This window comes from Cydia amplana, chromosome 20, assembly GCF_948474715.1.
Source record: "Cydia amplana chromosome 20, ilCydAmpl1.1, whole genome shotgun sequence".
NCBI lineage: Eukaryota > Metazoa > Arthropoda > Insecta > Lepidoptera > Tortricidae > Cydia > Cydia amplana.
In genome coordinates, this window is record NC_086088.1 from 8840630 (window position 1) to 8865305 (window position 24676).

The window sequence follows — 24676 nt, forward strand, 5'->3', positions numbered from 1 at the left end:
AACACAGAGCGAAAGCCGTTTAACGTTTCTGAACGAAGCTGTCAATCAATCACATGTTTGACGTTCAGAAACCATTAGCAGGTCATTTTACTTACACAAATACTTAGTTTATGTTAATGTTTTTTGATAATAATGCTATAAAACAATAGTTTCGTATCGAGTTTAAATTATTATTAATAAATCGTTCAATTTATTTTAAAATTGGATGTAATACTCTTGTTTGTGTTGTAATCAAAATGTCAGCAAATATTGACAGCGTGTTTTTGAACGCGTGGTACTTGTAGTTGTCAAATTCTCAGAAAATATTTGTAGCCAATGTAGCTTTTGCTCATGAAATTTACAAGGAAAATTTAAAGTTACACAGGAGCCGAGCAAGATTATAAATTTAAGACAAATCCGCAATCATTCCATTGTTTTGTTACGCATTAACTTTAGTGTAATGAGGTCACCATCGTCCGGTTATCGCTAAACAAACGTTAGTCTTTATGGCAGCTTATAGATTCAGTTGTAGCAGTATTTAACGATCTCCTAAGCCTAACAGACGCCTGAAGATGAAGTTCGCCGAGCATTTAAGTGCCCATATAACGCCGGAATGGCGTAAACAGTATATCAACTATGAGGTATTTATAATCTTCTGTTTGTAATAGTTTGATCTTAAAACAATTGTATTTCAAGATTCAGTAGCAAGGTCAAGTCCATTACACTCATTGGCTTACTGCAATTCAGGAAAATTAACTCATTTTGTAATATTTATCTTTGATAGTCTATTAATGTCTGTGTTTACCAGGCAAACAGTATTATTATTATAAAACACACCTTGAATACTTGATACATTTGTTCTATTTACTAGCATGACTCATATTTGCATGCATTTGTACTTTAATACATTTATAATAAGATAAAGATATTTACACATTACATAAAAGCTCTCCAAAGGGCCTCTATGTGTTGGATCTATATCTCCATGCAAGCCTATCAAAAGACCGGGGTTTATAGGTGTGAAATCCATAATGTTGTCCAGTTGATTAATGCCATATTTCTTTTTACAAAGTTTTTCTAAATATTTTTATTAATTGTAGGAAATGAAAGCCATGTTGTACACAGCGGTGGAGGAAGCCCCATCAGCCGAAAATGTGGAGCCCGAGGTGTTGTCCCGACATTTTGCCAATTTTGATGAGACATTCTTCCTCTATTGTGACCAGGAGCTTAAGAAAATCACTACATTCTACTCAGGTACATGAAATATATGGAACCATATAAGTATATAATAATCTTTATAAATGTTTATTATCTTTTTTAAATTTTTGAATTTGAGTTTCAAAGTTACCCAAGTGCATTTACATACCTACTGATCTGGTTGTTTAAAATTGAATAGATTTTGTAAGGTGTAGAGTATGTGAAGTCATATGCTACAAAACCTAATATTTTATCTAACATTTTATGTACAACGAAGTTTATAACAGGAAACCTGAAAATTTATAATTAAAATTAGTAGTTGTATTTTTATGAATAAAATCACAAAATATATTTTAGTCTGTTGTTACCTTACTGTATTTGATTACAATTTGAATACTACTATAACTGTACATGATTAACCCTTTACCAAGCAGACATTTCATAAATGACAATCAAATGTCAGTCTTACTCATCGAAAATAGAACACATGTTTGAAGTGCCGTTTGTGGGAAATATAGGGTAGGTGCGTTAGTTTTCGTGCAGCTGTAGTTTTCGTCCACTTGATGAAATTTGAATATAAACCTACATTGCTGCACAAATTTGTACGTATTGCAATAATTAATGTAAAAACAATATATCTATCTACATAAAAATGATATTTTGCAAGTAGAAAATCGGATATATTATTTGCTAATCTAAAACTAGAGCATGGGCGAAAACTAACGCACCTACCCTATCCTTTAGCCTGGTAAAGGGTTAAGCACAAACCTAACACAAAGTTCAATAAATAATTACACTAAAAGCTTTGAAAACAAACATGCTGATACACAAATCCCTTTCACAGAGAAACTAGCAGAAGCGACAAGAAAATTTGCCACATTACAGAGTGAGTTGAAAAGTCAGTTTGATACTATGAAACCCAAGGCAGGCGGGGACGGCAAGAAAGCACCCATACCTCGACGGAAGGTCCAGGAACTCAAGCTGGCGTTCAGCGAGTTTTATCTCAGCTTGATTCTGCTGCAGAACTATCAGAATTTGAATTATACAGGGTTTAGGAAGATTTTAAAGAAGCATGATAAGGTAGGTTATTTTATAGGTGAAATTACTTACAATTCTTTCTTGACTTGTTTTTGACTTGCTTTTGCCCGCGACTTCGTCTGCGTGGAGTTAGTAATTTGGGTAGCTTATTTTTACCCAATCTGCTTTTTAACGATTCCCCATACAAACTTCCACCCCCCTTTTCACAACCTTAAAGGGTGATTTTTGTGATAAAAACTACCCTATGTCCTTCACCAGAATTCGAACTATCTCCATACCAAATTTCAACTAAATCGGTTCAGCGGTTTAAGAGTAAAGAGATAACAGACAGACACACTTTCGCATTTCCGTACATGGCGGGAAGTACTTGATAACTCGACTATATTTTATTGAAGTTTGAACACAAAATTAAATTGCATAAGGTTCAAATTTCTTCCATTTTTTCCCGCGAGTTATCAACTTCTTCCCGCCGTCTACAGATTTATCCTGGACACTAAAAACAGCAATTTAATTTAATCGTTCTTTTTAGTTATTAAACGGCACAAACGGCGCCCAGTGGCGAGCGGAACATGTAGAAACATCCCACTTCTACACCAACAAAGACATTGACAGACTGATCAGCGACACAGAAGCGACGGTCACCAACGAGCTAGAGGGTGGTGACCGTCAGAAGGCTATGAAGAAGCTGAGGGTCCCGCCGCTTGGCGAGCAACAGAGTCCGTGGACCACGTTTAAAGTCGGACTTTTCTCTGGGTCTTTTATAGTGTTGTTCATCACTGTTGTACTATCTGGTAAGTACCCAATCGCAATTGCATGGACACATTATGAATCCAATTCATAACGTGCTTTTACAGTACATATGGTGCTAATTTACCGCCCTATAGTGCGGTAACTAGCACCATACGTGCGTATGTGGAACATTTAAAGAGACATATGTACTGTAAATGTCATGTGTCATATGTAATGGAAAGGGCCACTAGGAAAACCTGTTACTAGATGGGAAGACGAAATAAAAAATATCGCTGGTCAAAACTGGATGCAAATAGCTCAAGATAGAGACGAGTGAAAAACTCTGGAGCAGGCCTTCACCTGCGAAGACGGGGTTCTTGCCAAATATTAAAATAAATTTAAAATATTAGAACTAACATTATAAAAATTATAAGTTAACTTTAGACTAATTCTAAAACACCAAACAATGTTAAAAATTCGCAAGAATTAAAAGGCTATTTTATTTATTTTATTATGTACTGTAAAACATTAGACAATGCACGTGCGAAAATGTAATTCGCACTTGTGTCGGAATGTACTATTACAATTTTGCAGCTCACTGTACCTGAGTCGATTGTTATAAAATGTCATGGCCACAGTCTTATCCCATACAAGCTGCTTTAGTTGATTGGCAACGCGCTTGTATAAAGGTGTGACCACACCGCTGCTTAAAAAACGGCGACGGTACGGAATCGCAGTGACGCGTCGTAAATGTCACGATTTTGACACATGTCTTCCTAAAGTCTATTTTTTTATTTGGTAGACTGAAATGACAGTTAATAGTATGAAATGACATTTCATGTTCATACAATTAGCTGTCATTTCAGTCTACCGAATAAAAAAATAGACTTTAGTAAAGTTACGGCACGTCACTGCGATTCCGCACCGTCAGCGTATTTTGAGCAGCAGAGTGGGTGGCACGCAAAAAAATACGATGCGTCACTGCGATTCCGTACCGTTAGCGTGTTTTAAGCAGCGGTGTGGTCGCATCTTAACTCGCGGAGTTGCAGACGTCCATAGGTTACAGTGACTACTTACGAACATGTGGATCATACGTTTGTCTCCGACGTCGTATAGAAATAGTTTTAACATGTAACTTACGAGTCACTCGGAATCCGCTTCTAAGAAAACACTAAGCAGGTCATTGTATGGAAAAAAATATATAATCTACTCTTTTTTGATTGCTATCGTATGTATTAAAAGCCTTTTCTAATACTTCATATATCAAACAAGTCTGAGCTAGCTAACGCATTAAGTAGGTATTAAGGTAGGCTATTTTGCTATAGGTGTTATGTAATGACGATAACACTACGAGTTTACGATTCATTAAGAATACAATACTTCTAATCAACTCAATAAGCGCTCATCTATATTATGGCATGATAAATCATTACTATAGGTATCTATGACAATCGCAGAATATACAGTCCTTATAAAGTCCCATAATGATTTTAATAAATACTTCAGTTGGTCTCATTATCATACGATAAAATTTGTACCTCAATCTCAAGCATTTTTAGGGTTCCGTACCTCTAACTCATTTGGCCGGTATTTTTTCCATTACCTAGATCAGCGGTGAACCTGTCACTTGCGGCCCGCGAGTCTCCCTGGCTATTTTGTATGTAATATTGACAAACGACAATGTCTGATAAATTTCATAAATATTAACAAAGTGCGGCCCGCGTCAACTTCGTAAACTACTATGTGGCCCTTGGCTGCTAAAAGGTTGCCGACCGCTGACCTAGATCATAAAAGATATTCGAATAAGATTCAAATTTACTTTCTTTATCAACATTAAGATTAAACTGCTACCATCGTCACATATAACTGACTATTCATGAACCTTATTCCACAGACTTAAGGTCTACAATTGTTACTGTTAGTACTAACATTGGTATTTGCGTACTGATAAGCCTAGTAAATTTACCTTGGTCTGTGTGCTATGGCGATTTATAGATCGTATTATAGTTGTAAATATTGTTTGAACGTGTTGGTTTAGAGATAATCGTTTGATAATGTGATAATTATAGAGTTGGAGAGGTTATTACTAGGTTATTATAAAATATTATGCTCCATTCAAGTCAGTGGCGCCCTCAATAATTTCTACTCTTCCCTGTCGGACAAGAGCAAAATACGTACCTACCTACTACAATATTTAGCACTACTTTATGCGTCTTAGTGTAAGGCCTGAGTGGACGCTCGAGTTGGGCGTGCGGCATGTTAAACAAATGCAAACGTATAGGAGCGGCCTTAGTGCACGCTGCTCAAATTACTCCTGATCCCGACGCCACGCTGCACGCCTCGCCGAACGCTCCGCTTCGAGCGTCCACTCAGGCCTTACACTTAGTATTTCTTAACCCTTTGAACGCCACGCCTATCGTGCGCGGCACCTTATCTTGAACCTTGTCGGAATACACAAAGGTTGATAGCACAAAGGCTGTAGCAGCGCGCGTCAATTGACGTCTTTAGCGGTTAAAGGCACACCGGCTGATGCGTGTGTGTAAACGTGCACGCTCGTGCGCTAAAATGTTGAAGCCGTGCACGCACACGTCACGCAAGCGGTGGCATGCCATGATATTGCAACGCGCACGTGTAGGTACATCCATCGCCTATACGCATCCTGTATACCTTTATCTTTATCTAGATACACAGGCCATGTAGACGATTTTAAGATCCTGTCAGAAGAAGCAATCGCGTACTTAATAAGTTTTCTTTCTATATGTAATCGAGTGACATGTACATACCTATGCCATACAATAAATAAAAATAATACCTTTATCTTACCACTTTGAAAGACATTCATGAAATTTCGCCCTATTGGGTACTTATAAACAAACTTTGAACGTCCTCCTAGTTCTTTAAGTGTAAGGCCTGAGTGGACGCTCGAGGCGGAGCGTTCGGCGGGGCGTGCAGCGTGGCTGTGGGCTCACGCGTGATGTGAGCAGCGTGCACTAAGGCCGCTCCTATACGTTTGCATTTGTTTAACATGCACGCCGCACGCCCCGCCCCGCTGCACGCCCAACTAGAGCGTCCACTCAGGCCTTACACTAAGAGTAGCACTATTGTATCCGACTTACAAATGGAAGCAGGTTTACCATTAGTCCCATTTTCATCTGATGATATTTATAAGAGTTCAATGTGTAAAAGTTACAGCAATAATAATTTGTTCCAGCACTATTCCACGAGGGTGGCACAGATAACTTCAAAACAGCATTCCGACTCTACCGAGGCCCTTTCCTCCTAGTCGAATTCATCTTCCTAATAGGCATTAACGTATACGGTTGGCGGTCGTCAGGCGTCAACCACGTCCTAATATTCGAGTTAGACCCTAGAAACCATTTATCAGAACAACATCTGATGGAGCTAGCAGCAATATTCGGTGTAGTGTGGGCCTTAAGTATACTCAGCTTTATATATAGTGCTAATTTGAGTATACCGCCGTTTGTGAATCCATTGGCGCTGGTCATTATAATGTTGGCGTTTTTGGTGAATCCGCTGAAGATGTTTCGGCACGAGGCGAGGTTCTGGTTTTTGAGGATAAGTGTGAGCATTGATTTTTATTGTTATTGCGAGTAAATAAATACATTCTTCGGTATTACTATTAAAAATTTAATAAATTTTATTTATTCTAATGCCGTGAACACTGCTGTTATACTTATACTAACATGATGATATTTTTTTTTACCTAACAATAAAAATATCTGGGAGACAACATATAAAAACTCCGTTTTCCCAGAGATTTCATTGAAATCGTTAGAGCCGACCCGAAATATATAAATACACAAGAATTGTTCGTGTAAAGGTATAAGAATGATAAGATACCTAATATGGGACAAAGTTACACAAATTGAGTTAGACCCACAGCAAGCTCAATAAAGATTGTGTTGTGGATATTATTTGGAGAATTTATACTACTTAGGGCCACTTGCACCATCCCACTAACCCGGGGTTAATCGGTACCGTTAACCCAGTGTCAAATTGTACCGGTAATCATGGTACCTCCAGGTTTAACCGGTTAACCCCGGGTTAGTGGGATGCCTATGCTCTTATATCATGACATGTACCGTTTCAGGGTCGGATCCTAGCCGCTCCGTTCATGCCAGTACTGTTCGCGGACTTCTGGCTGGCGGACCAGTGGAACTCATTTGTGGTGGCCTTCCTTGACTTCCATTACTTGGTCGCGTTTTACGTGGCTGGTGGAGATTGGTTCAAAGTTAATGGTGAGTTGCTACTAAATACCTCTATACTCTATACTTACTAGACTTGTGCTTGCACACGGCGCAAATCGCCTGCGCAATTTGAGGCATTGCGGTGTTATTACTGTAAGCAATGCCATCGGGACGCGTTAGTGTAAGGCCTGAGTGGACGCTCGAAGCGGAGCGTTCGGCGGGGCGTGCAGCGTGGCTGTGGGCTCACGCGTGATGTGAGCAGCGTGCACTAAGGCCGCTCCTATACGCTTGCATTTGTTTAACATGCACGCCGCACGCCCCGCCCCGCTGCACGCACAACTCGAGCGTCCACTCAGGCCTTACACTAAGACGGACCGGACTGCCATGTTGTGGGTGTGGCCTAAATCCAAAATTCACACCAATAAGCAGGCGCTTCCCACTTCAGTTCACAAAGGCTCCCTTACGCGTTATGGGGCTGCTATCTTTTATTTTAATACCACGTCGGTGGCAAACAAGCATACGGCCCGCCTGATGGTAAGCACTCACCGTAGCCTATGGACGCCTGAACTAAAAGCCGAAATGAAATGTTACGCTTGACACACTTCGCGGCAATAATCAAAACCAGACCTAAGAGAAGGGTCAATACCTAAATTATTATTTTTGTTGAATGTTCATTACTAATCATTACACATTAGCCGTTATTTATTTAACCTTGAATTAAATAATTAATATTTAATTTCTTAACATTTTACTTTGCTTTGCATGTATTGCATATTCTTTCTAATTTTAACATGTAACATTTTCAGATATCGCTTCTTCTGCTACCCCATTAAGTAAGTTTTTTTTATATTATCTATTTTATTACTAAAATTAACTAACGTTTGACATTGTTATAAAATAAGCAAAAGATAACGTCAAATATAATTGATGCAGTATAACTGTCACTTTTCATTGATAAGACGATAAGAATAACAGATAGTAAATTGGTAAAAGTGCATTTTAAAATTGAACAAACTTTTTTTTATACCACATCGGTGGCAAACAAGCATACGGGCCGCCTGATGGTAAGCAGTCACCGTAGCCTATGGACGCCTGCAACTCCAGCAAACTTGAACTGAAACGAAGCATATACCGAACATTTTTAGGACCAATCGTGGAAAAAATGTCCCAGAAAGTATTGAAGTATAATCAGCCAAGTTTTTCCGCGATGAAGTTGGATTCCATATTAAAAGTTATTAACTAATGCTTAGCCTACCGTAAAACAACGGTTTTTAGGGTTCCGTACCCAAAGGGTAATGCCGGAACCCTATTACTAAGACTCCACTGTCCGTCTGTCTGTCACCAGGCTGTATCTCATGAACCGTGATAGCTAGACAGTTGAAATTTTCACAGATGATGTATTTTTGTTCCCGCTATAACAACAAACACTAAAAACAGAATAAATGGTACGGAACCCTTCGTGCGCGAGTCCGACTCGCACTTGCCCTGTCATAGTTGGTCAAACCAATTTGTCAGTCAGTAAGAACCAGGAAAACTATACTTATCCTTTTCTTGTGGGTGCTAGTACTAGTGTAAAACAAAGATAGGTGATAGTATGATTCTCCCTGTCTATGTTTCAAATGAGACAGTCCTTTGACAAACTACATATATTTAATTTATTTGCATGTTATGTTAATGATTTTGGATTGTTTACTAGGTAAAGTTTGACATTGTAATAAAGGGTTTTTTTTTAGCTTTAAGTTTGCATGCCATATTTTGGCTAAACATGTGATACTAAATTAATTTACTTTTGTCATCTGTATGCAATTACCATGTTTAAGCAAATAAATATTTCTATTTCTATTTCTATTAAATTTGAACTTTTTTCAGACGCATTTGAATCAACAAAATGGTTCATCATAACACGCGCACTAGTGAGCATAGTACCCGCTTGGACCCGTTTCGCGCAATGTCTCCGGCGTTACCGAGACAGCCGGGAAGCCTTCCCACATTTGCTTAACGCGGGGAAATATTCCACCACGTTTTTTGTGGCGTTGTTCACTACACTACGATTATTTTATGCAGGTGCGTGTCACAAATCCCTACTTAGTATTATAAACACAAAAGTAATTTAACTATGTATATCTCTATATTACTTTAATAGATAGTTGTGGTAATCCACTTTATGCTTAAACTTTTTATCACGGAAATCACATCATTCTACGCAGACTTAGAGGATATAACCAAACAGAGTAGCCATTAACAGGCGTTCCCCTCTGTCGAAAATAGGCGGCCAATGTTCATACACAATACACAAATGTATGGACTGACGTTTTTCTGACATAGCTATTTTTACGTTACGTATAATATACATTTGACGTGCCCCTCCCCCGCAAAAATCGGCAGACTGTTTTGTACAGAAAATTACAAACAAGGCGTCTCCGTTTCGTTATATCCTCCAAGTACGCAGAAGAAGTCGCGGGCAGAATCTTCTAGTAAAATTATTATTTCTTATTGCCATGCTGTATACAACCTATGCCTGTAGATTGTACTGTTGTTGTTGTCATGTCAGCCTTCTTTCATAGCATTGTATACATATAACGAAAAACTGTTTCATTTTCGCCAGACAACTACATAGACCAATACGACAACCCGTTTCTATACGCGTGGTTCGTATGCCAACTGATATCTTCGCTGTACACGTACACGTGGGACGTGAAGATGGATTGGGGCCTGTTCAGCTGTCCGCCCACGGCCGAGAATCGATTCCTGAGAGAGGAAATCGTATATAACCCAGGCGTAAGTTCTAATGTAGATTCGAAAAAGTGCGGGCCCAAAAACACTACCTTGAGGTATCCCATGGAGAAACCACTTTGTTGTCCTTAAAAAATTTTTTATTTTTTATTCATGCAGTGTGATTGATCAAGTAATTCTTAATAGTTTTAAAGGCAATATCACCAATTACAAAATGTATTCTTAACTCGCTATAAAGGGATTATCTACAGTGTCAAAAGCTTTGCATTGTTCCAAAAACTCAAAAGTTGGGTTTTAAAAACAATAAGCTTGTCCGCTTTTTCTATGAGAAGGCTATTAAATGTCAATTACGTTATTAATTGAAAATAGAGGTTTTATGACAAAAAAAATTACATAATAAAAACTTTAAATACGGTTTAACATTCGACACTTTGTTTACATAGCTGTTTTTGTTACAGTTCTACTATTTCGCGATAGTGGAGGACTTTGTGCTGCGTTTCATCTGGATCGTTTCATTCCTGTTGACCGACAACGGTTATGTGTCTAATGAGACTATGGTCTCAGTTCTAGCGCCGTTGGAGGTGTTCAGGTGAGTCTTAAGTATTTTAGGTACCTACATAGATACTAAAGACAGACAGACAGAAGAAGACTACAATGACAGATGATAACAGATACGCCCAAAAAAAGTTGGCACCCAGCACCCTAAAAATAGGACGAAATTTTTTTATATTAATATTATATTATTCTTAGGCTCTGAAACAAAGAAAGTCTTACCGATTTAATTCAAAAAGTTGACCTTGTGGACCATGAGCTACTAAATAAAGCCGTTCTTAAGGAGACGCATGTCAAGATCGGTTCATAAAATTTAACGCTCCTATTATTAGTATAGGTTTTGTCTTCACTACATAGTATAAAACAAAGTCGCTTCCCGCTGTCTGTCGGTCCCTATGTATGCTTAGATCTTTAAAACTACGCAACGGATTTTGATGCGGTGTTCTTAAATAGATAGGAGTGATTCAAGAGGATTTATGTATAATTTGTTAACCCGTGCGAAGCCGGGGCGGGTCGCTAGTTTTTAACCTGTCAGCTCCCAAGGACTCAAATTTGAGCCAGAACGCTTATGGTGACGTCACACACGTGGGAACTCACGGGTTAATAAATACTAAGTGACATCTAAGGATTTCAGTTTTAAGCTGCATATGATTAGTCAAGTGTCGAAGGCAATAAGGTCAATATCACAACTTACATTACAGACGATTCATCTGGAACTTCTTCCGGCTGGAGAACGAGCACCTGAACAACTGCGGTAAATTCCGCGCCGTGCGGGACATCTCCGTGGCGCCGCTCGACTCCTCAGACCAGGCCGACATCATCCGGATGATGGACCATCCGGACGGCGTTGTCAATAGGTAAGGACATTTTTCTCAAAAATGGACGGCAAAGTCGACGTTGCCGGTTAAAAAATAGGTCGCGAAATGCGTAGTTTATGGTCATTCAAAAAATTAAAAAGTTAAAAACATTGCAGTCTCGATTTCGGGACTGCAATGTTGCATACAAATTCCATTATTTAACGAGTTCCAAACTTTTTAAAACTTTAAATGGCCATATCAAATTAAGGCACAAGTCCCTTAAACAGCTAAACAGAAATTAAACAGATGATCAGCACTTATTATTATAAAGCCTATAACAGACTATCGCACTGCACCGCGACCTTGGAGCGTCGCACCCATAAGTGAAAGCGAGAAACAGATATCTGTTTCTCGCTCTCACTTACGGGTGCGACGCTCCAAGGCTCCTCCAAGGTCGCGGTGCGGTGCGATAGTCTGTTACAGGCTTAATGTTGGTACCGCGACTATTTAGGTGTCTCAAATAGGTTGGCGTATTTTCAGCTGAATAATTCACTTCTTTTTTTTTAAAGGCGGCAAGCAAATCTTTTTAATGGTTGTACTTTTTTCTGTGAAAATTAGAACGTTGCTTTGTAAAATATTTCTATTTCTTGCACCATTTTTGAGAAAAGCACTATATATGACTCGGCTGGAAGGCTACTTGCTGGCTTCGGATTCAATTAAACGGACTCCCAAGGTCGTCCGTTTAAAACGAATCCTCAGCCTGCAAGTAGCTACTTCCGAATCTCGACAATAATGTACTATTTTATACCATCCTGAGAAGCGCTGGTCGCCTAGCGGTAAGAGCGTGCGACTTGCAATCCGGAGGTCGCGGGTTCGAACCCCGGCTCGTACCAATGAGTTTTTCGGAACTTATGTACGAAATATCATTTGATATTTACCAGTCGCTTTTCGGTGAAGGAAAACATCGTGAGGAAACCGGACTAATCCCAATACCTAGGGCCTAGTTTACCCTCTGGGTTGGAAGCTCAGATGGTAGTCGCTTTCGTAAAAACTAGTGCCCACGCCAATTACTGGGATTAGTTGCTAAGCGGACCCCAGGCTCCCATGAGCCGTTGCAAAATGTATTGTGTATCCTGGGTTCGAATCCTAGTGAGGCATTTATTTATGTGATTAACACAGATATTTGTTCCTGAGTCTTGGGTGTTTTCTATGTATTTGTATATTATATATATCGTTGTCTGAGTACCTACAACACTAGCTTGAGCTTACTGTGGGACTTAGTCAATCTGTGTAAGAATGTCCTAAAATATGTACTTATTTATTTATGTATTCATGTTTCCATCCGGACAGTTGTCAACCCCATTTGATCCCCACAAACAAGTGCGGTAGTCAGTACCGCGCCGCACATATCCGTGGTACACCGACTTGGACATCATTAGGATGATCTGATGATGGATGGAGGTGGCCATAGGAACTCTGTGATAAAACAAGCCAACCTAACTGTGTTTGGGGTTTTTAGAATTGTCTCGATGAGTATTAGTTGGCTGTGGAAAGAAAAGTACAGTCAGCAATAAAAGCTTGTACCAATCTTTTTTTGCCATAAACTTATTTTACTCCAAAAAAGCTAGTCAAATTTAAATCCCAGTCTCTTTTCCAGGTTAACAAAGAAGAAGAACATGAAAAAGGTCAAAGACCTGGACCTGCGGCCGCTGATCAAGAAGGAGTCCATCCAAGACCTGCAGCTGGAGCTGTCCGCCAAGATGCTGTAACCCACTGTGATACACGACACATAGTATTATTACTAATTATCAATATATTTATAGAAATCGTTTAACTTTGACGTTTTTTTCCACGCATCCCTTTTACTCACTTGCAATGCAACCTGTATTGAATTCTGAAGGAGTCACAGACAATCCAACCTCTAGACATAGCATAGTCGCGCTACCCCCTCTGCCACACATACGGTAGCGTTACTCCATCTTCGAGTCAATCCCGTGCCGTGATTGGTCCGTGTCTTTGAACGGACCAATCACGGCACGGGATTCGCTCACCTCGTCCCCCCGCACCCCCGTATTTTTGGCAGCATCGCTTTCATGAAAGAATTGGCCTAAGCTCAGTCTAGAGGTTGGATTGTCAGTGGACGGAGTACTTTGACATTTGGCTACTTTCCTACTAGTCACATCAGCTTCTTTTTTAGAACTGTCAAAACGATTTTTAATATGGAATTTATATGAAAAATGACCTCAAGGGGCGTCCGTTAATTATGTGAGGCGTTATTAAGGATTTTTTGGAATCAAGTCGCCTCAGTCTCCCCTACTATGAGAGTTCTATTTCATTCCAACCAGAAAACACAATAACCTAAACACAGGTCATTGACCGCACGCGCCGTCAACAACGCTAAGGTTGACTACACATAGAAATATTTCACGAAAAAATGTAGTCAAGGGTCAAGCAAAATAGTTATTTTCGATACAAGTGCGAAAAAGAGGAAATTCGTTTTACAAGAAACAACGTTTTACAGTACCTACATATGGCACTTTAAAGTTTCGACATCGCACGGAGTGCTATTTTCCGCACTAGTGCGTAAAATAGCACTTTTCGTGCGTATGTATGTCGAATCTTTAAAGTGCCATATGTACTGCAAAACGTTGTTCGATACACGTGCGAATAGGTAATTCGCAACTCGTGTCGATTTAAAACACTCCCTTCGGTCGTGTTTTAATTTATCGCCACTCGTTTCGAATTTCCTCTTTTTCGCACTTGTATCGAAAATAACTATTTAGATTTGACAAATAGCTGTCAATTTTATTTTTGGAGCTTTCATATTATACAGCTATTAGTATCTGTACTTTTTTGACGACCGGTCTGTCCTAGTGGGTAGTGACCCTGCCTGTGAAGCCGCGGTCCTGGGTTCGAATCCCAGTAAGGGCATTTATTTGCGTGATGAGCACAGATATTTGTTCCTGAGTCATGGTTGTTTTCTATGTACTTAAGTAGTTGTATATTATACATATCGTTGTCTGAGTATACCCACAATACAAGCTTTCTTGAGCTTAGTCAATTTGTGTAAAAATGTCGTATAATATTTATTTTTTGCATGATTATTTTACTATCTTAGGATATGTAAATACAAATACAAAGTATGATTAGTGCATTAATTTATTTCAATCGTATAAACTTCACATCCGAGCTACAACAGCATGTTTATAACAATAATAATTTTACAATAACTTTAGTGATTTAGTTCTTAAAAAAAAGCGGCCAAGTGCGAGTCGGACTCGCCCATGAAGGGTTCCGTATTTAGGCGATTTATGACGTATAAAAAAAACTACTTACTAGATCTCGTTCAAACCAATTTTCGGTGGAAGTTTACATGGTAATGTACATCATATATTTTTTTTAGTTTTATCATTCACTTATTTTAGAAGTTACAGGGGGGGGGGGGACACACATTTTACCACTTTGGAAGTGTCTCTCGCGCAAACTATTCAGTTTAGGAAAAAATGATATTAGAAACCTCAATATCATTTTTGAAGACCTATCCATAGATACCCCACACGTATGGGTTTGATGAAAAAAAAAATTCTGAGTTTCAGTTCGAAGTATGGGGAACCCCAAAAATTTATTGTTTTTTTTTCTATTTTTGTGTGAAAATCTTAATGCGGTTCACAGAATACATCTACTTACCAAGTTTGAACAATATAGTTCTTATAGTTTCGGAGAAAAGTGGCTGTGACATACGGACGGACAGACGAGACGGACAGACGGACAGACAGACAGACAGACAGACATGACGAATCTATAAGGGTTCCGTTTTTTGCCATTTGGCTACGGAACCCTAAAAACACACTGTATAAAAACATGCCAAATTATACAGGTAACATCGGAATTAAATTGTACAAGATTTAACAAGATTAACCTTTTCTACGCCGTGTCAAACACAAAAGCAGTCACTCAAACGCCACGTCATTGAAGTGTCAAAACTAAAGTTGAACTATATGTATATGCACATAGGTCGATGTTGCTCTGTGGTCTGTGACCGAATGGTGACCGATTAATCGGTCATTGGTGTTGAACCTACGGTGCGGATGTATCGGTCATTGGCGTCCAAAAGGTTAAATAACACTTTCTTAATGTAGGTATTATAATCATTGAGTTATTATTACACTGTGAAAACGACATCAAAATACTGGTTCAATGTGCCGGTACAAGTATAGGTTAGTAATACTAGTTCAATGATTATAACAGCTAAGGGCCAGTTGCATCAACCACATTTGACAGACTGATCATTGTCAGCCTGCGCGCCCCGGCGCTTTAGGTACTACGAAACTTTCCATATATATGTCACCGTAAAATTGTAAACACTCGTCATATTATAATTCTTCAATATATCTTTTATATTTATTCTTGATATGTGAGGCTATTCTATTAGTATTCTACGTAATCTCGTATCAGCACTACCCGTTCATTGTTGTAAGTTATTGGTTTCCTGCTACCCAAAGGTTGTCTGGAAGAGATCGCTTTTGAGCGATAAGACGGCCTGTTGTTACCTAATGTAATGTCTGTTCTTTTTCTGTATTCTTTTTCATTATGTGGTGCACAATAAAGAATATATTATTATTATTAATCTCGCTAGTTACATTATAAACTGACGGTAGGGAGATTATAATCTAACCTAACCTACGTTAGATTATAAACTAACGGGTTCACAATCTTACGGTGTCATATACATACATAAAAATTTAGCGAACTCTTTAACGATACGAACAGTTTGGTGCAACCGACCCTAAATCTGTACTAAATTAGAGATACCTAAGTGATCAAATATTGGAAGAAAATTCGCGTGAAATTTATTAATAACAAAGAAATTAAATTATAATAAAATAAACGGTTACTCTTATTTTATCACAGAGACTAAAGATCATTCGAACGTCATCAACTAAGACAGAAAGAAGCCGATTTTCATTGTATTCCGCATAAATTTATTTTATTTACTAACTTATACATTACTAAGCTACGCTCAGGGGTTCCCAAACTGTGCGCCGCGGCGCTGGGGCAGCAGAAATAAGTAAGGATGAGTGATAACTCCACACATCAGTTTTCTTACCAAAACGCGGGTTAAAATTATTTCTTAGTTGACATCTAGAGTCAAGTAGTGGATTTACTACGCTACTTGACGCTAAGAGTCTAGACTCTATGCCCTAGGGCGCCGTAGACAGTAGAGAGCGCCGTGAGGCAATCCACCTCAGTACCTCACATCTATTTCGAATAGCCTAGCTAGGTTAGGGCGCCGCCGCCAAAGTATTAAACTTGCAATGGGGTTGGCCGGTCGAAGTATTTAACAGATGGCACCATCATAGCTTGCCCTGTCAATCCCTAGAATTGTGTAAAATTTTTGTTATTTTAACGCCCTGGATGCCAGCCCTTTTTAAGCCAAATCTCATAGAAAAAGGGGCAAGTTATGATGGCGCCATCTATGCAAACCTTTGACAGTTGCCAACCTCATTGCGTCGCGGAATGTAAAGGATTGGGAACCCCTGCCATAACGGACATGATAATATTCCCGGTATGTAAAGAAAATGCTTCATACATGCATAACATTAACCCTTAGTGTAAGGCCTGAGTGGACGCTCGGAGCGGAGCGTTCGGCGGGGCGTGCAGCGTGGCTGTGGGCTCACGCGTGACGTGAGCAGCGTGCACTAAGGCCGCTCCTATACGTTTGCATTTGTTTAACATGCACGCCGCACGCCCCGCCCCGCTGCACGCCCCACATGAGCGTCCACTCAGGCCTTACACTTAGACCGCTTAATACGTATACGCGCGCGGCTACAGGCCAATATCAACCTTCGTGCAATACGATAAGGTTCACAATCACGCACCGCACACGATAGGCGTGGCGTTCAGGGAGTTAACGACAATATTTGGTGATTAACGTTGAATTTTTTAATATCGTTGTATGGGTTTCTAAACCTTTAAAAATAATCAGTTATACAGAAAATAATGTGAAGTTAGTTCTGCCAATTAGTAAATAAATACACTTTATAATAAAACATAATTGCAAATATTCGAAAATGCACAACATTAAACGTTAAGCGATTCTCTAAGAACTTATTATGTACAAAATACAAGGCAACAGCAGACTTCACGCTCCGTAGTGCCATCTAGCGAGTCCTTTATAAGTAAGTTTCGTATCTGGAAAAAGAAAAGTACTTAATTAAATAATACTTACTAGACTTACTTTTGTGTGGTGGGGGAACTATAAGCTACTGGCGCGCGAAGTACCAACATGAACGCAATAGATATTATGCTTATGAAGTGGCAAAAGCTTTCGTGGGTTCAAATTTTCATACTAAAAATTTTAGCGATTATCTTCATCATAATCATTTGAATCTTAATTAAAACAATCAAGGTAGCATTATATATCTTTGGTCTCGTAAAATTGTCGAACGTATGAAATTCAACCTTATTGAAAATACAACTAGGTTCAACTTCCTTAGCCCTATTTTGAATAGGCGGCGCAAGCATAGAGAAAAGATTTCTATAGTCTGTCAAACTGCATATGTCAGTAGGTCAGTAGCAATGTAAAGCAAACGAAAGTATGGTATCCCTAGGAAACGAACAAAAGCAGGTAAGTACATCGAACAACGATGTAATGCAAACAAAACAGTTCCACAGATAAGATATAAATGACACGCGATTTTCGAACATTTCAAACGTAGTGTTGCTATCCCGCGATTTTTCAAATTTGCCTCGTTTTTCTACTGACAAGATTCGATTGACCAACTATAAATTTAAAATGGTCGTGTGCACACACCTACCATTCTCTTACGCTTAACCTTTTGCCGTGCCACTGACGCCACGGGGGTAAAATTTAGTTTTGTGAATAAATAATGCCAACCTAAAAGTGGGGTGTTTTTCAGTAGATTTTCATCAAAAAACGATCGACGTCAAATGCCGTCTTTGGCGTCGTCACGATTTTGCGTTGACGTCAATTGCCGCCTGTGGCGTTCAAAAGGTTAAAGACAGCTGAAGTGTGCGAAAGGGAAGCTATCAAGTATATAAACCTCGAGTGCGAAAGAGGCAGCCTACAAATGAGAATGGTAGTACCACTAAGACCGCAGCGCCTCGAGTCTGGTTTGCATCTCGTCCAGTTCCGCCTCGTCCGGCACGGCCGGCACGTCACATTTGTTGTATGGGAGCCCCACTTAAATCTTTATTTTATTCTGTTTTTAGTATTTGTTGTTATAGCGGCAACAGAAATACATCATCTGTGAAAATTTCAACTGTCTAGCTATCAGTATCACGGTTCGTGAGATAGAGCCTGGTGACAGACGGACGGACGGACGGACGGACGGACAGCGGAGTCATAGTAATAGGGTCCCGTTTTTACCCTTTGGGTACGGAACCCTAAAAACGATCGACGTCAAATGCCGTCTTTGGCGTCGTCGTCACGATTTTGCGTTGACGTCAATTGCCGCCTGTGGCGTTCAAAAGGTTAAAGACAGCTGAAGTGAAAGGGAAGCTATCACGTATATAAACCTCGAGTGCGAAAGAGGCAGCCTACAAATGAGAATGGTAGTACCACTAAGACCGCAGCGCCTCCAGTCTGGTTTGCATCTCGTCCAGTTCCGCCTCGTCCGGCACGGCCGGCACGTCACGTTTGTTGTATGGGAGCCCCACTTAAATCTTTATTTTATTCTGTTTTTAGTATTTGTTGTTATAGCGGCAACAGAAATACATCATCTGTGAAAATTTCAACTGTCTAGCTATCACGGTTCGTGAGATACAGCCTGGTGACAGACGGACGGACGGACGGACGGACAGCGGAGTCTTAGTAATAGGGTCCCGTTTTTACCCTTTGGGTACGGAACCCTAAAAACGATCGACGTCAAATGCCGTCTTTGGCGTCGTTGTCACGATTTTGCGTTGACGTCAATTGCCGCCTGTGGCGTTCAAAAGGTTAAAGACAGCTGAAGTGTGCGAAAGGGAAGCTATCGCGTATATAAACCTCGAGTGCGAAAAAGGCAGCTTATAAATGACAAAAAGCGGCCAAGTGCGAGTCGGACTCGCCCATGAAGGGTTCCGTATTTAGGCGATTTATGACGTATAAAAAAAAAACTACTTACTAGATCTCGTTCAAACCAATTTTCGATGGAAGTTTACATGGTAATGTACATCATATATTTTTTTTTAGTTTTATCATTCTCTTATTTTAGAAGTTACAGGGGGGGGGGGGACACACATTTTACCACTTTGGAAGTGTCTCTCGCGCAAACTATTCAGTTTAGAAAAAAATGATATTAGAAACCTCAATATCATTTTTGAAGACATATCCATAGATACCCCACACGTATGGGTTTGATAAAAAAAAATTTTTGAGTTTCAGTTCGAAGTATGGGGAACCCCAAAAATTTATTGTTTTTTTTTCTATTTTTGTGTGAAAATCTTAATGCGGTTCACAGAATACATCTACTTACCAAGTTTCAACAGTATAGTTCTTATAGTTTCGGAGAAAAGTGGCTGTGACATACGGACGGACAGACAGACGGACAGACAGACAGACAGACATGACGAATCTATAAGGATTCCGTTTTTTGCCATTTGGCTACGGAACCCTAAAAATGGTAGTACCACTAAGACCGCAGCGCCTCGAGCCTGGTTTGCATCTCGTCCAGTTCCGCCTCGTCCGGCACGGCCGGCTCGGGCTCCGCCTCGCGGCTCGTGCCCGGCGCCCCGACGGCCGTGGGCGGCGCGGGGGCTTCCCCCAACTTGCCCTGCGTGAGCTCCCATAGCACCTGAAACGAATAAAAAATAAAATATCTGCAAAAGGCACAGATGTAGGATGTACCACTTTGTACCAGAGATCTGGCCGGAGTACTCCAGAGAAACCTTGACACAGAATAAATAATAGTACTATGTAGGTACAGAAGGTTCACTCTCTAACAAAACGCGTCTATTACGACAGATATGACCGCTAGGCGGCGCAAGCGCTAGCAGGCGTCCGTTCCGTGGCGGTGCGTGGCAAATACTAGTGCTAGACACCAAAATTGGTGTAGGCCGCATGTACTTGTAGCGACGCGACGAAATCGTGGTGTAAGCCACGCCTGCCTCTGTGTGTTATTCCCGCCATAAATTGACAGATTTATATACCAGACACATGTGCCAGACATATATACCTAGACTATTAGTTTACGGCAAAATATTACTAACATAAACCTTAATCTAAAGGCCAAAAGGTTCACTTTCACCTTGTAAATGTTGGCTATTTCTGGTAGACAAACAACCTACAGTAAAAACAATACATGCTATGCTACTTTTTCCTCCTATCCTCCTCTTCAATAATCCTCTTGGCCACAGATTATATAACAGTTTTAAATACCTAAACAGAGTGATCTGCAAATCGCGGGTTGTTGACCGCAAGCGCCCGTTAAGGGGCCCACTGATTAACAGTCCGCCGGACGGTATCGGCCTGTCAGTTAGAACAACTGACAGGCCGATACCGTACGGCGGACTGTTAATCAGTGGGCCCCTTTAAACAACACTAGGGTTGTCTACGTTTTGTAGACAAATAAAGGAACAGTCTTGAATGATTCACGGTTAGTTTCACTAGACTTATATCGGGATATGAAAAGGTAATCACGGTTCATATCCCGGTCGATATAAGTCTAGTGAAATAAAGGAACATTTTCTTCTGCATCATACTGTTGACTTAAAGACAGCCTACATTGCAAATAGTAGTTTATGCAACAGTGATATAATAAGGGTTCTTAAAATTCAAGGGTCGAAGTTACAAAACGAGACGTAGTCGAGTTTTGTAAAAAAAGACCCGAGAATTTTAAGAACCAATTATGAGCTGTTGCATACATTACTTTTTCTATGACAGCTGCAGCAAAAAAAAAAAAAAAAAAAAAAAAAAAAAAGTTATTATTAAAAAAAAGGAGTTATTATTAAAAAAAGAGTTATTATTAAAAAAAGAGTTATTATTAAAAAAAAAAGAGTTATTATTTAAAAAAAATTGAGTTATTATTTAAAAAAAAAAGAGTTATTATTGTAAATGAAAACATACCTCTTTCAATCAAGATGATCGGAACTTGTATCTTTAAAAAAAATAAAGCAGTTGTATTATACTCATAAGATGACTGCTAGCAGTCATCTTATGAGCCTATAGACAAAGCATTCAAATGACATTGCTTTAGATATCACTGTCAGTCATTTAATTGACACATTTAAGTGCTGGAGTACAAAAATTAATTTTAAAATAAAACCAATAAGGTCCACAAACCTTGTCGACCTCACTCTGCGCCGCTTCCTCCATTTCCTCCTCATCCTCCACGGCAGACATGGTCTCGTCCAGCATCTCCTCAATGATACCCGCCTTCATCATCTCTTTACTCATGTCTTGCATGATGTTGGCTATCTCGGGTAAACGGATGAGGGCTTGCATTGCTTGCATTACCTGTACAGTTTATTTGTTTTGTATAGTTTGTAGCTTTCTAATAGACCCCGAAGGCTAATCCTATTGTCTATTGTTAAGAAAAACCGCTCGTGCCGCGTGCCACAACCACCTGCATAAAAAATCGGTACTTCGGTTACTGAGTGCCGGCGAGTCGAACGCTACAGAACCAGTCTAAAATGTGTCATCGAGATGCGTAACAAAGGCGCGTTATCGGAGAGCGCACCTACACTGGTTTTTTGAGCGTTGGACTAGCCCGCGCTCAGGTGCCAAATAGAATAATTAGGACCCTTTTTTGCAGGTAAGTAGCACGTGCGGTTTTACTGAACAATAGACAATAGGATAAGCCTTCGGGGTCTACTAGAAAGCTACAAACTATAATAAATAAATATCTGGGAGACCGAGCTTTGCTCGGAAAACATATAAAATCTCAAAAATTCGCGTTTTCCCAGAGATAAGACCTAGCTAGATCGATTTTTCGCCCCCGAAAACCCCCATATACCAAATTTCGTCGAAATCGTTAGAGCCTTTTCCGAAATCCCCGAAATATATATATATATATATATATATATATATATATATATATAATATATATATAAATAAATAGATAAATATGCAAGAATTGCTCGTTTAAAAGTATTAGATAATAAAATGGGCTGGAAGTATTATTTTTTTGTGGAGAATTTATGGTTTTTTGCTAATTGTACAGTTTGTAAAAAAAACTGTATAACTACCTATTTTATAAATTAATATTAAATTTACTTGCGAGCCACTTCTTCCTCGCGTTATCCCGGCATTTTTGCCACGGCTCATGGGAGCCTGGGGTCCGCTTGACAACTAATCCCATGATTTGACCCCATACTTGCGACCCTATAGTCTAATATTTGAGAGCAAGCTAGTCAAGCAACATTTTTAGTTCTGGTTACTGGTAAGAGTATAGTATGTTGCTTAAATTAACATTAAAGTGATGCAGCCATACTGGTGCAAATACAAAGCTAAGCTTGGTGAAGCAGATCTTGTCAGTAGAAAAAGCCAGCAAATTTGAAAAATGTAGGCGCGAAGGGATATCATCCAATAGAAAATTTGAATTTCGCGCCTTTTTTAACTGACAAGATTTGCTTGACCAAGTATAGGTCAATTGCTAGCAGTAGACAACATTATGTAAGGAAAAACTTGTTTATTACATAGCTCGTAAATACTTGAAGTGAAATGAGAAATGAAGACCTGAGACAAAAAAACAAAAGTGACGACATACTCACTAAAATAGACCAGCAGAAGTGGAGATAGACTGGCCACATGTTGAGAGACAAGCAGGAAAAATGGAGTAACATCGTAACAGATTGGTACCCAAGAGGTTGCACACGGAGTCAGAAGAAACCTCGAACAATGGGAGGATGAACTCAAACTCACAGCGGGCCCGAAATGGAGAAGAGTGGCCCACGACAGACCCCCAATGGAAAGAGCTAGAGGAGGCCTTTGCCAAGCGGCACACTGAGCTTAGAGACATACTCTAACTCAGAATAAAAGGGCTTAATAGATAGATAGAAATACTTGAAGAATTATTGCAACAAAAAATGCTTACCTCAGTGGACTTTTGTAATGACCCGGCAACTCTTAAAGTAGCTGCAACAAACCAAAAATTGTAATGCACCTAAAACGTTTCGACACACTACTTAAACCATAGACAAAAAAATACCAAATATTTTGGTACCAAAAAGATTATTATTTTCATAGTCGACATCTATAGTTCGTTTTTTTTAGCATTAGAAAGAAGGTAAGCGATCTTGACATGTCCTTTAATTGAAAACGCTTTTTGAAAATCAGTAACTATTGTTTATGAAAGCTGAAGAATATAAATGATCGTATTATATTAATAATTGTTACATATTTGCCGTGACTTATTTTTAAAACGTGTTTTTCAATTAAAAGACACACATCAAGATTGTTTACCTTTTTTCTAATGCTAAAAAAAAAACTATAGCATCGAGTAACGGAATTATCAGTACTGCTCATTTTGGTACCAAAACTGATGTAGGAAGTGAGTACTCTATTCTTACTATATTTTTTTATGCTTAAGCTTAAGGCCTTAAAACGTACAATACAATTATAGTTGAATTACCTAACTGGTTCTTCATCTGCATTTGTACTGAGTTTAAATGTGCTTTGCTAGTGTATATTTTACTGATCGCCTTCCGCGACCGTATGATTTCCTTCGCCAATATTGTGCACACCTGCTTATCGTTTTTTGTGGCTGCCTCTTTTAACGAACGTTTGATCTTTTCCTCTTCGCGCTGTATTGCTGGAAAACAAAGTAGTATTACCGTAAACTCACTGCCTTTACGCAGTCCATTACAAGAACCAACAAATACGAGATGCTTTAATGCCTTAAAGATTAGTCATACCTCGGATTTGTCTATCCAAATTGTACCCTTCTTTGCGTAGTTTGTGTGACCATTCGTTTACCTGAAATTAAATAGCTTATATACATTCTTTATCGGTTTGAGACTTTGTGAATTTTAATTAAAGAACGACGTACCATTTCTTTTGGATTTCGATCATTAGATTTGCCAAATAGACCCATTTTGTTGGTAAATTAAGGAAGTTTCGACACAAGTATCATTGACCAATTTGTTTTGACAGATTCTGAATGTGACACTTGCCAAGCCCGATGACCTCATTTGCGTACTCTGATGATGAACGGAACGTAAAAAGCATGCAAAAAGATACAATGTTGTATAAAGTTTTCGTTTGGGTAATCCTTTAATTATTTATGCAAACATAATTATTTTTAAATAACGTAAAACAAATATCATGAACTTTTAGGTTTACTCATAGTAAATTGTTTTATTGCATATCTCAGATATATAACAAGGCATTTGCGTCAATCGTAGCGTATACGTCAGAAATTTTACAGTTAAAGTTGCCATTTTTTGAAATTACCCCGAAGCCGAGCTTAAAGCCGTCTGTAATCGAGTGTCCACTGTCCACAA

At 39.2% G+C, this 24676-nt stretch overlaps 2 protein-coding genes across 2 annotated transcripts; one reads left to right on the forward strand and one right to left on the reverse strand.

The window, feature by feature from the left end:
* The first annotated feature begins 285 nt into the window (after window positions 1-285).
* On the forward strand, window positions 286-13067 carry LOC134657445 (solute carrier family 53 member 1). The gene is made up of 12 exons (XM_063513001.1): window positions 286-620; window positions 1080-1233; window positions 2021-2256; window positions 2744-3005; window positions 6155-6525; window positions 7055-7202; window positions 7958-7984; window positions 9021-9215; window positions 9757-9929; window positions 10343-10473; window positions 11138-11293; window positions 12891-13067. The coding sequence occupies exons 1-12, from the start codon at window positions 552-554 to the stop codon at window positions 13000-13002; spliced, it is 2034 nt and encodes a 677-aa protein (XP_063369071.1). The 5' UTR covers window positions 286-551; the 3' UTR covers window positions 13003-13067.
* A 4178-nt stretch (window positions 13068-17245) lies between these two features.
* On the reverse strand, window positions 17246-24352 carry LOC134657636 (charged multivesicular body protein 3). Its single transcript, XM_063513201.1, has 7 exons — window positions 24223-24352; window positions 24089-24149; window positions 23806-23985; window positions 23269-23309; window positions 21516-21689; window positions 19865-20028; window positions 17246-17425 (listed from the first exon to the last, which is right to left on the reverse strand). Exons 1-6 carry the CDS (start codon window positions 24265-24267, stop codon window positions 19867-19869), a joined length of 663 nt encoding a protein of 220 aa, XP_063369271.1. The 5' UTR covers window positions 24268-24352; the 3' UTR covers window positions 17246-17425; window positions 19865-19866.
* Window positions 24353-24676: the final 324 nt, after the last annotated feature.

Bases quoted from the DNA above. Each gene is read 5' to 3' on its own strand.
- LOC134657445 (XM_063513001.1), top strand. From the start codon at position 552: ATGAAGTTCGCCGAGCATTTAAGTGCCCATATAACGCCGGAATGGCGT. The intron at 621-1,079 runs GTATTTATAATC...TATTAATTGTAG, and splicing joins AACAGTATATCAACTATGAG to GAAATGAAAGCCATGTTGTA. The intron at 3,006-6,154 runs GTAAGTACCCAA...AATTTGTTCCAG, and splicing joins CATCACTGTTGTACTATCTG to CACTATTCCACGAGGGTGGC.
- LOC134657636 (XM_063513201.1), bottom strand. From the start codon at position 24,267: ATGGGTCTATTTGGCAAATCTAATGATCGAAATCCAAAAGAAATG. The intron at 23,986-24,088 runs GTATGACTAATC...TTTGTTTTCCAG, and splicing joins TTTGGATAGACAAATCCGAG to CAATACAGCGCGAAGAGGAA. The intron at 21,690-23,268 runs GTAAGCATTTTT...TAAACTGTACAG, and splicing joins CATTACAAAAGTCCACTGAG to GTAATGCAAGCAATGCAAGC.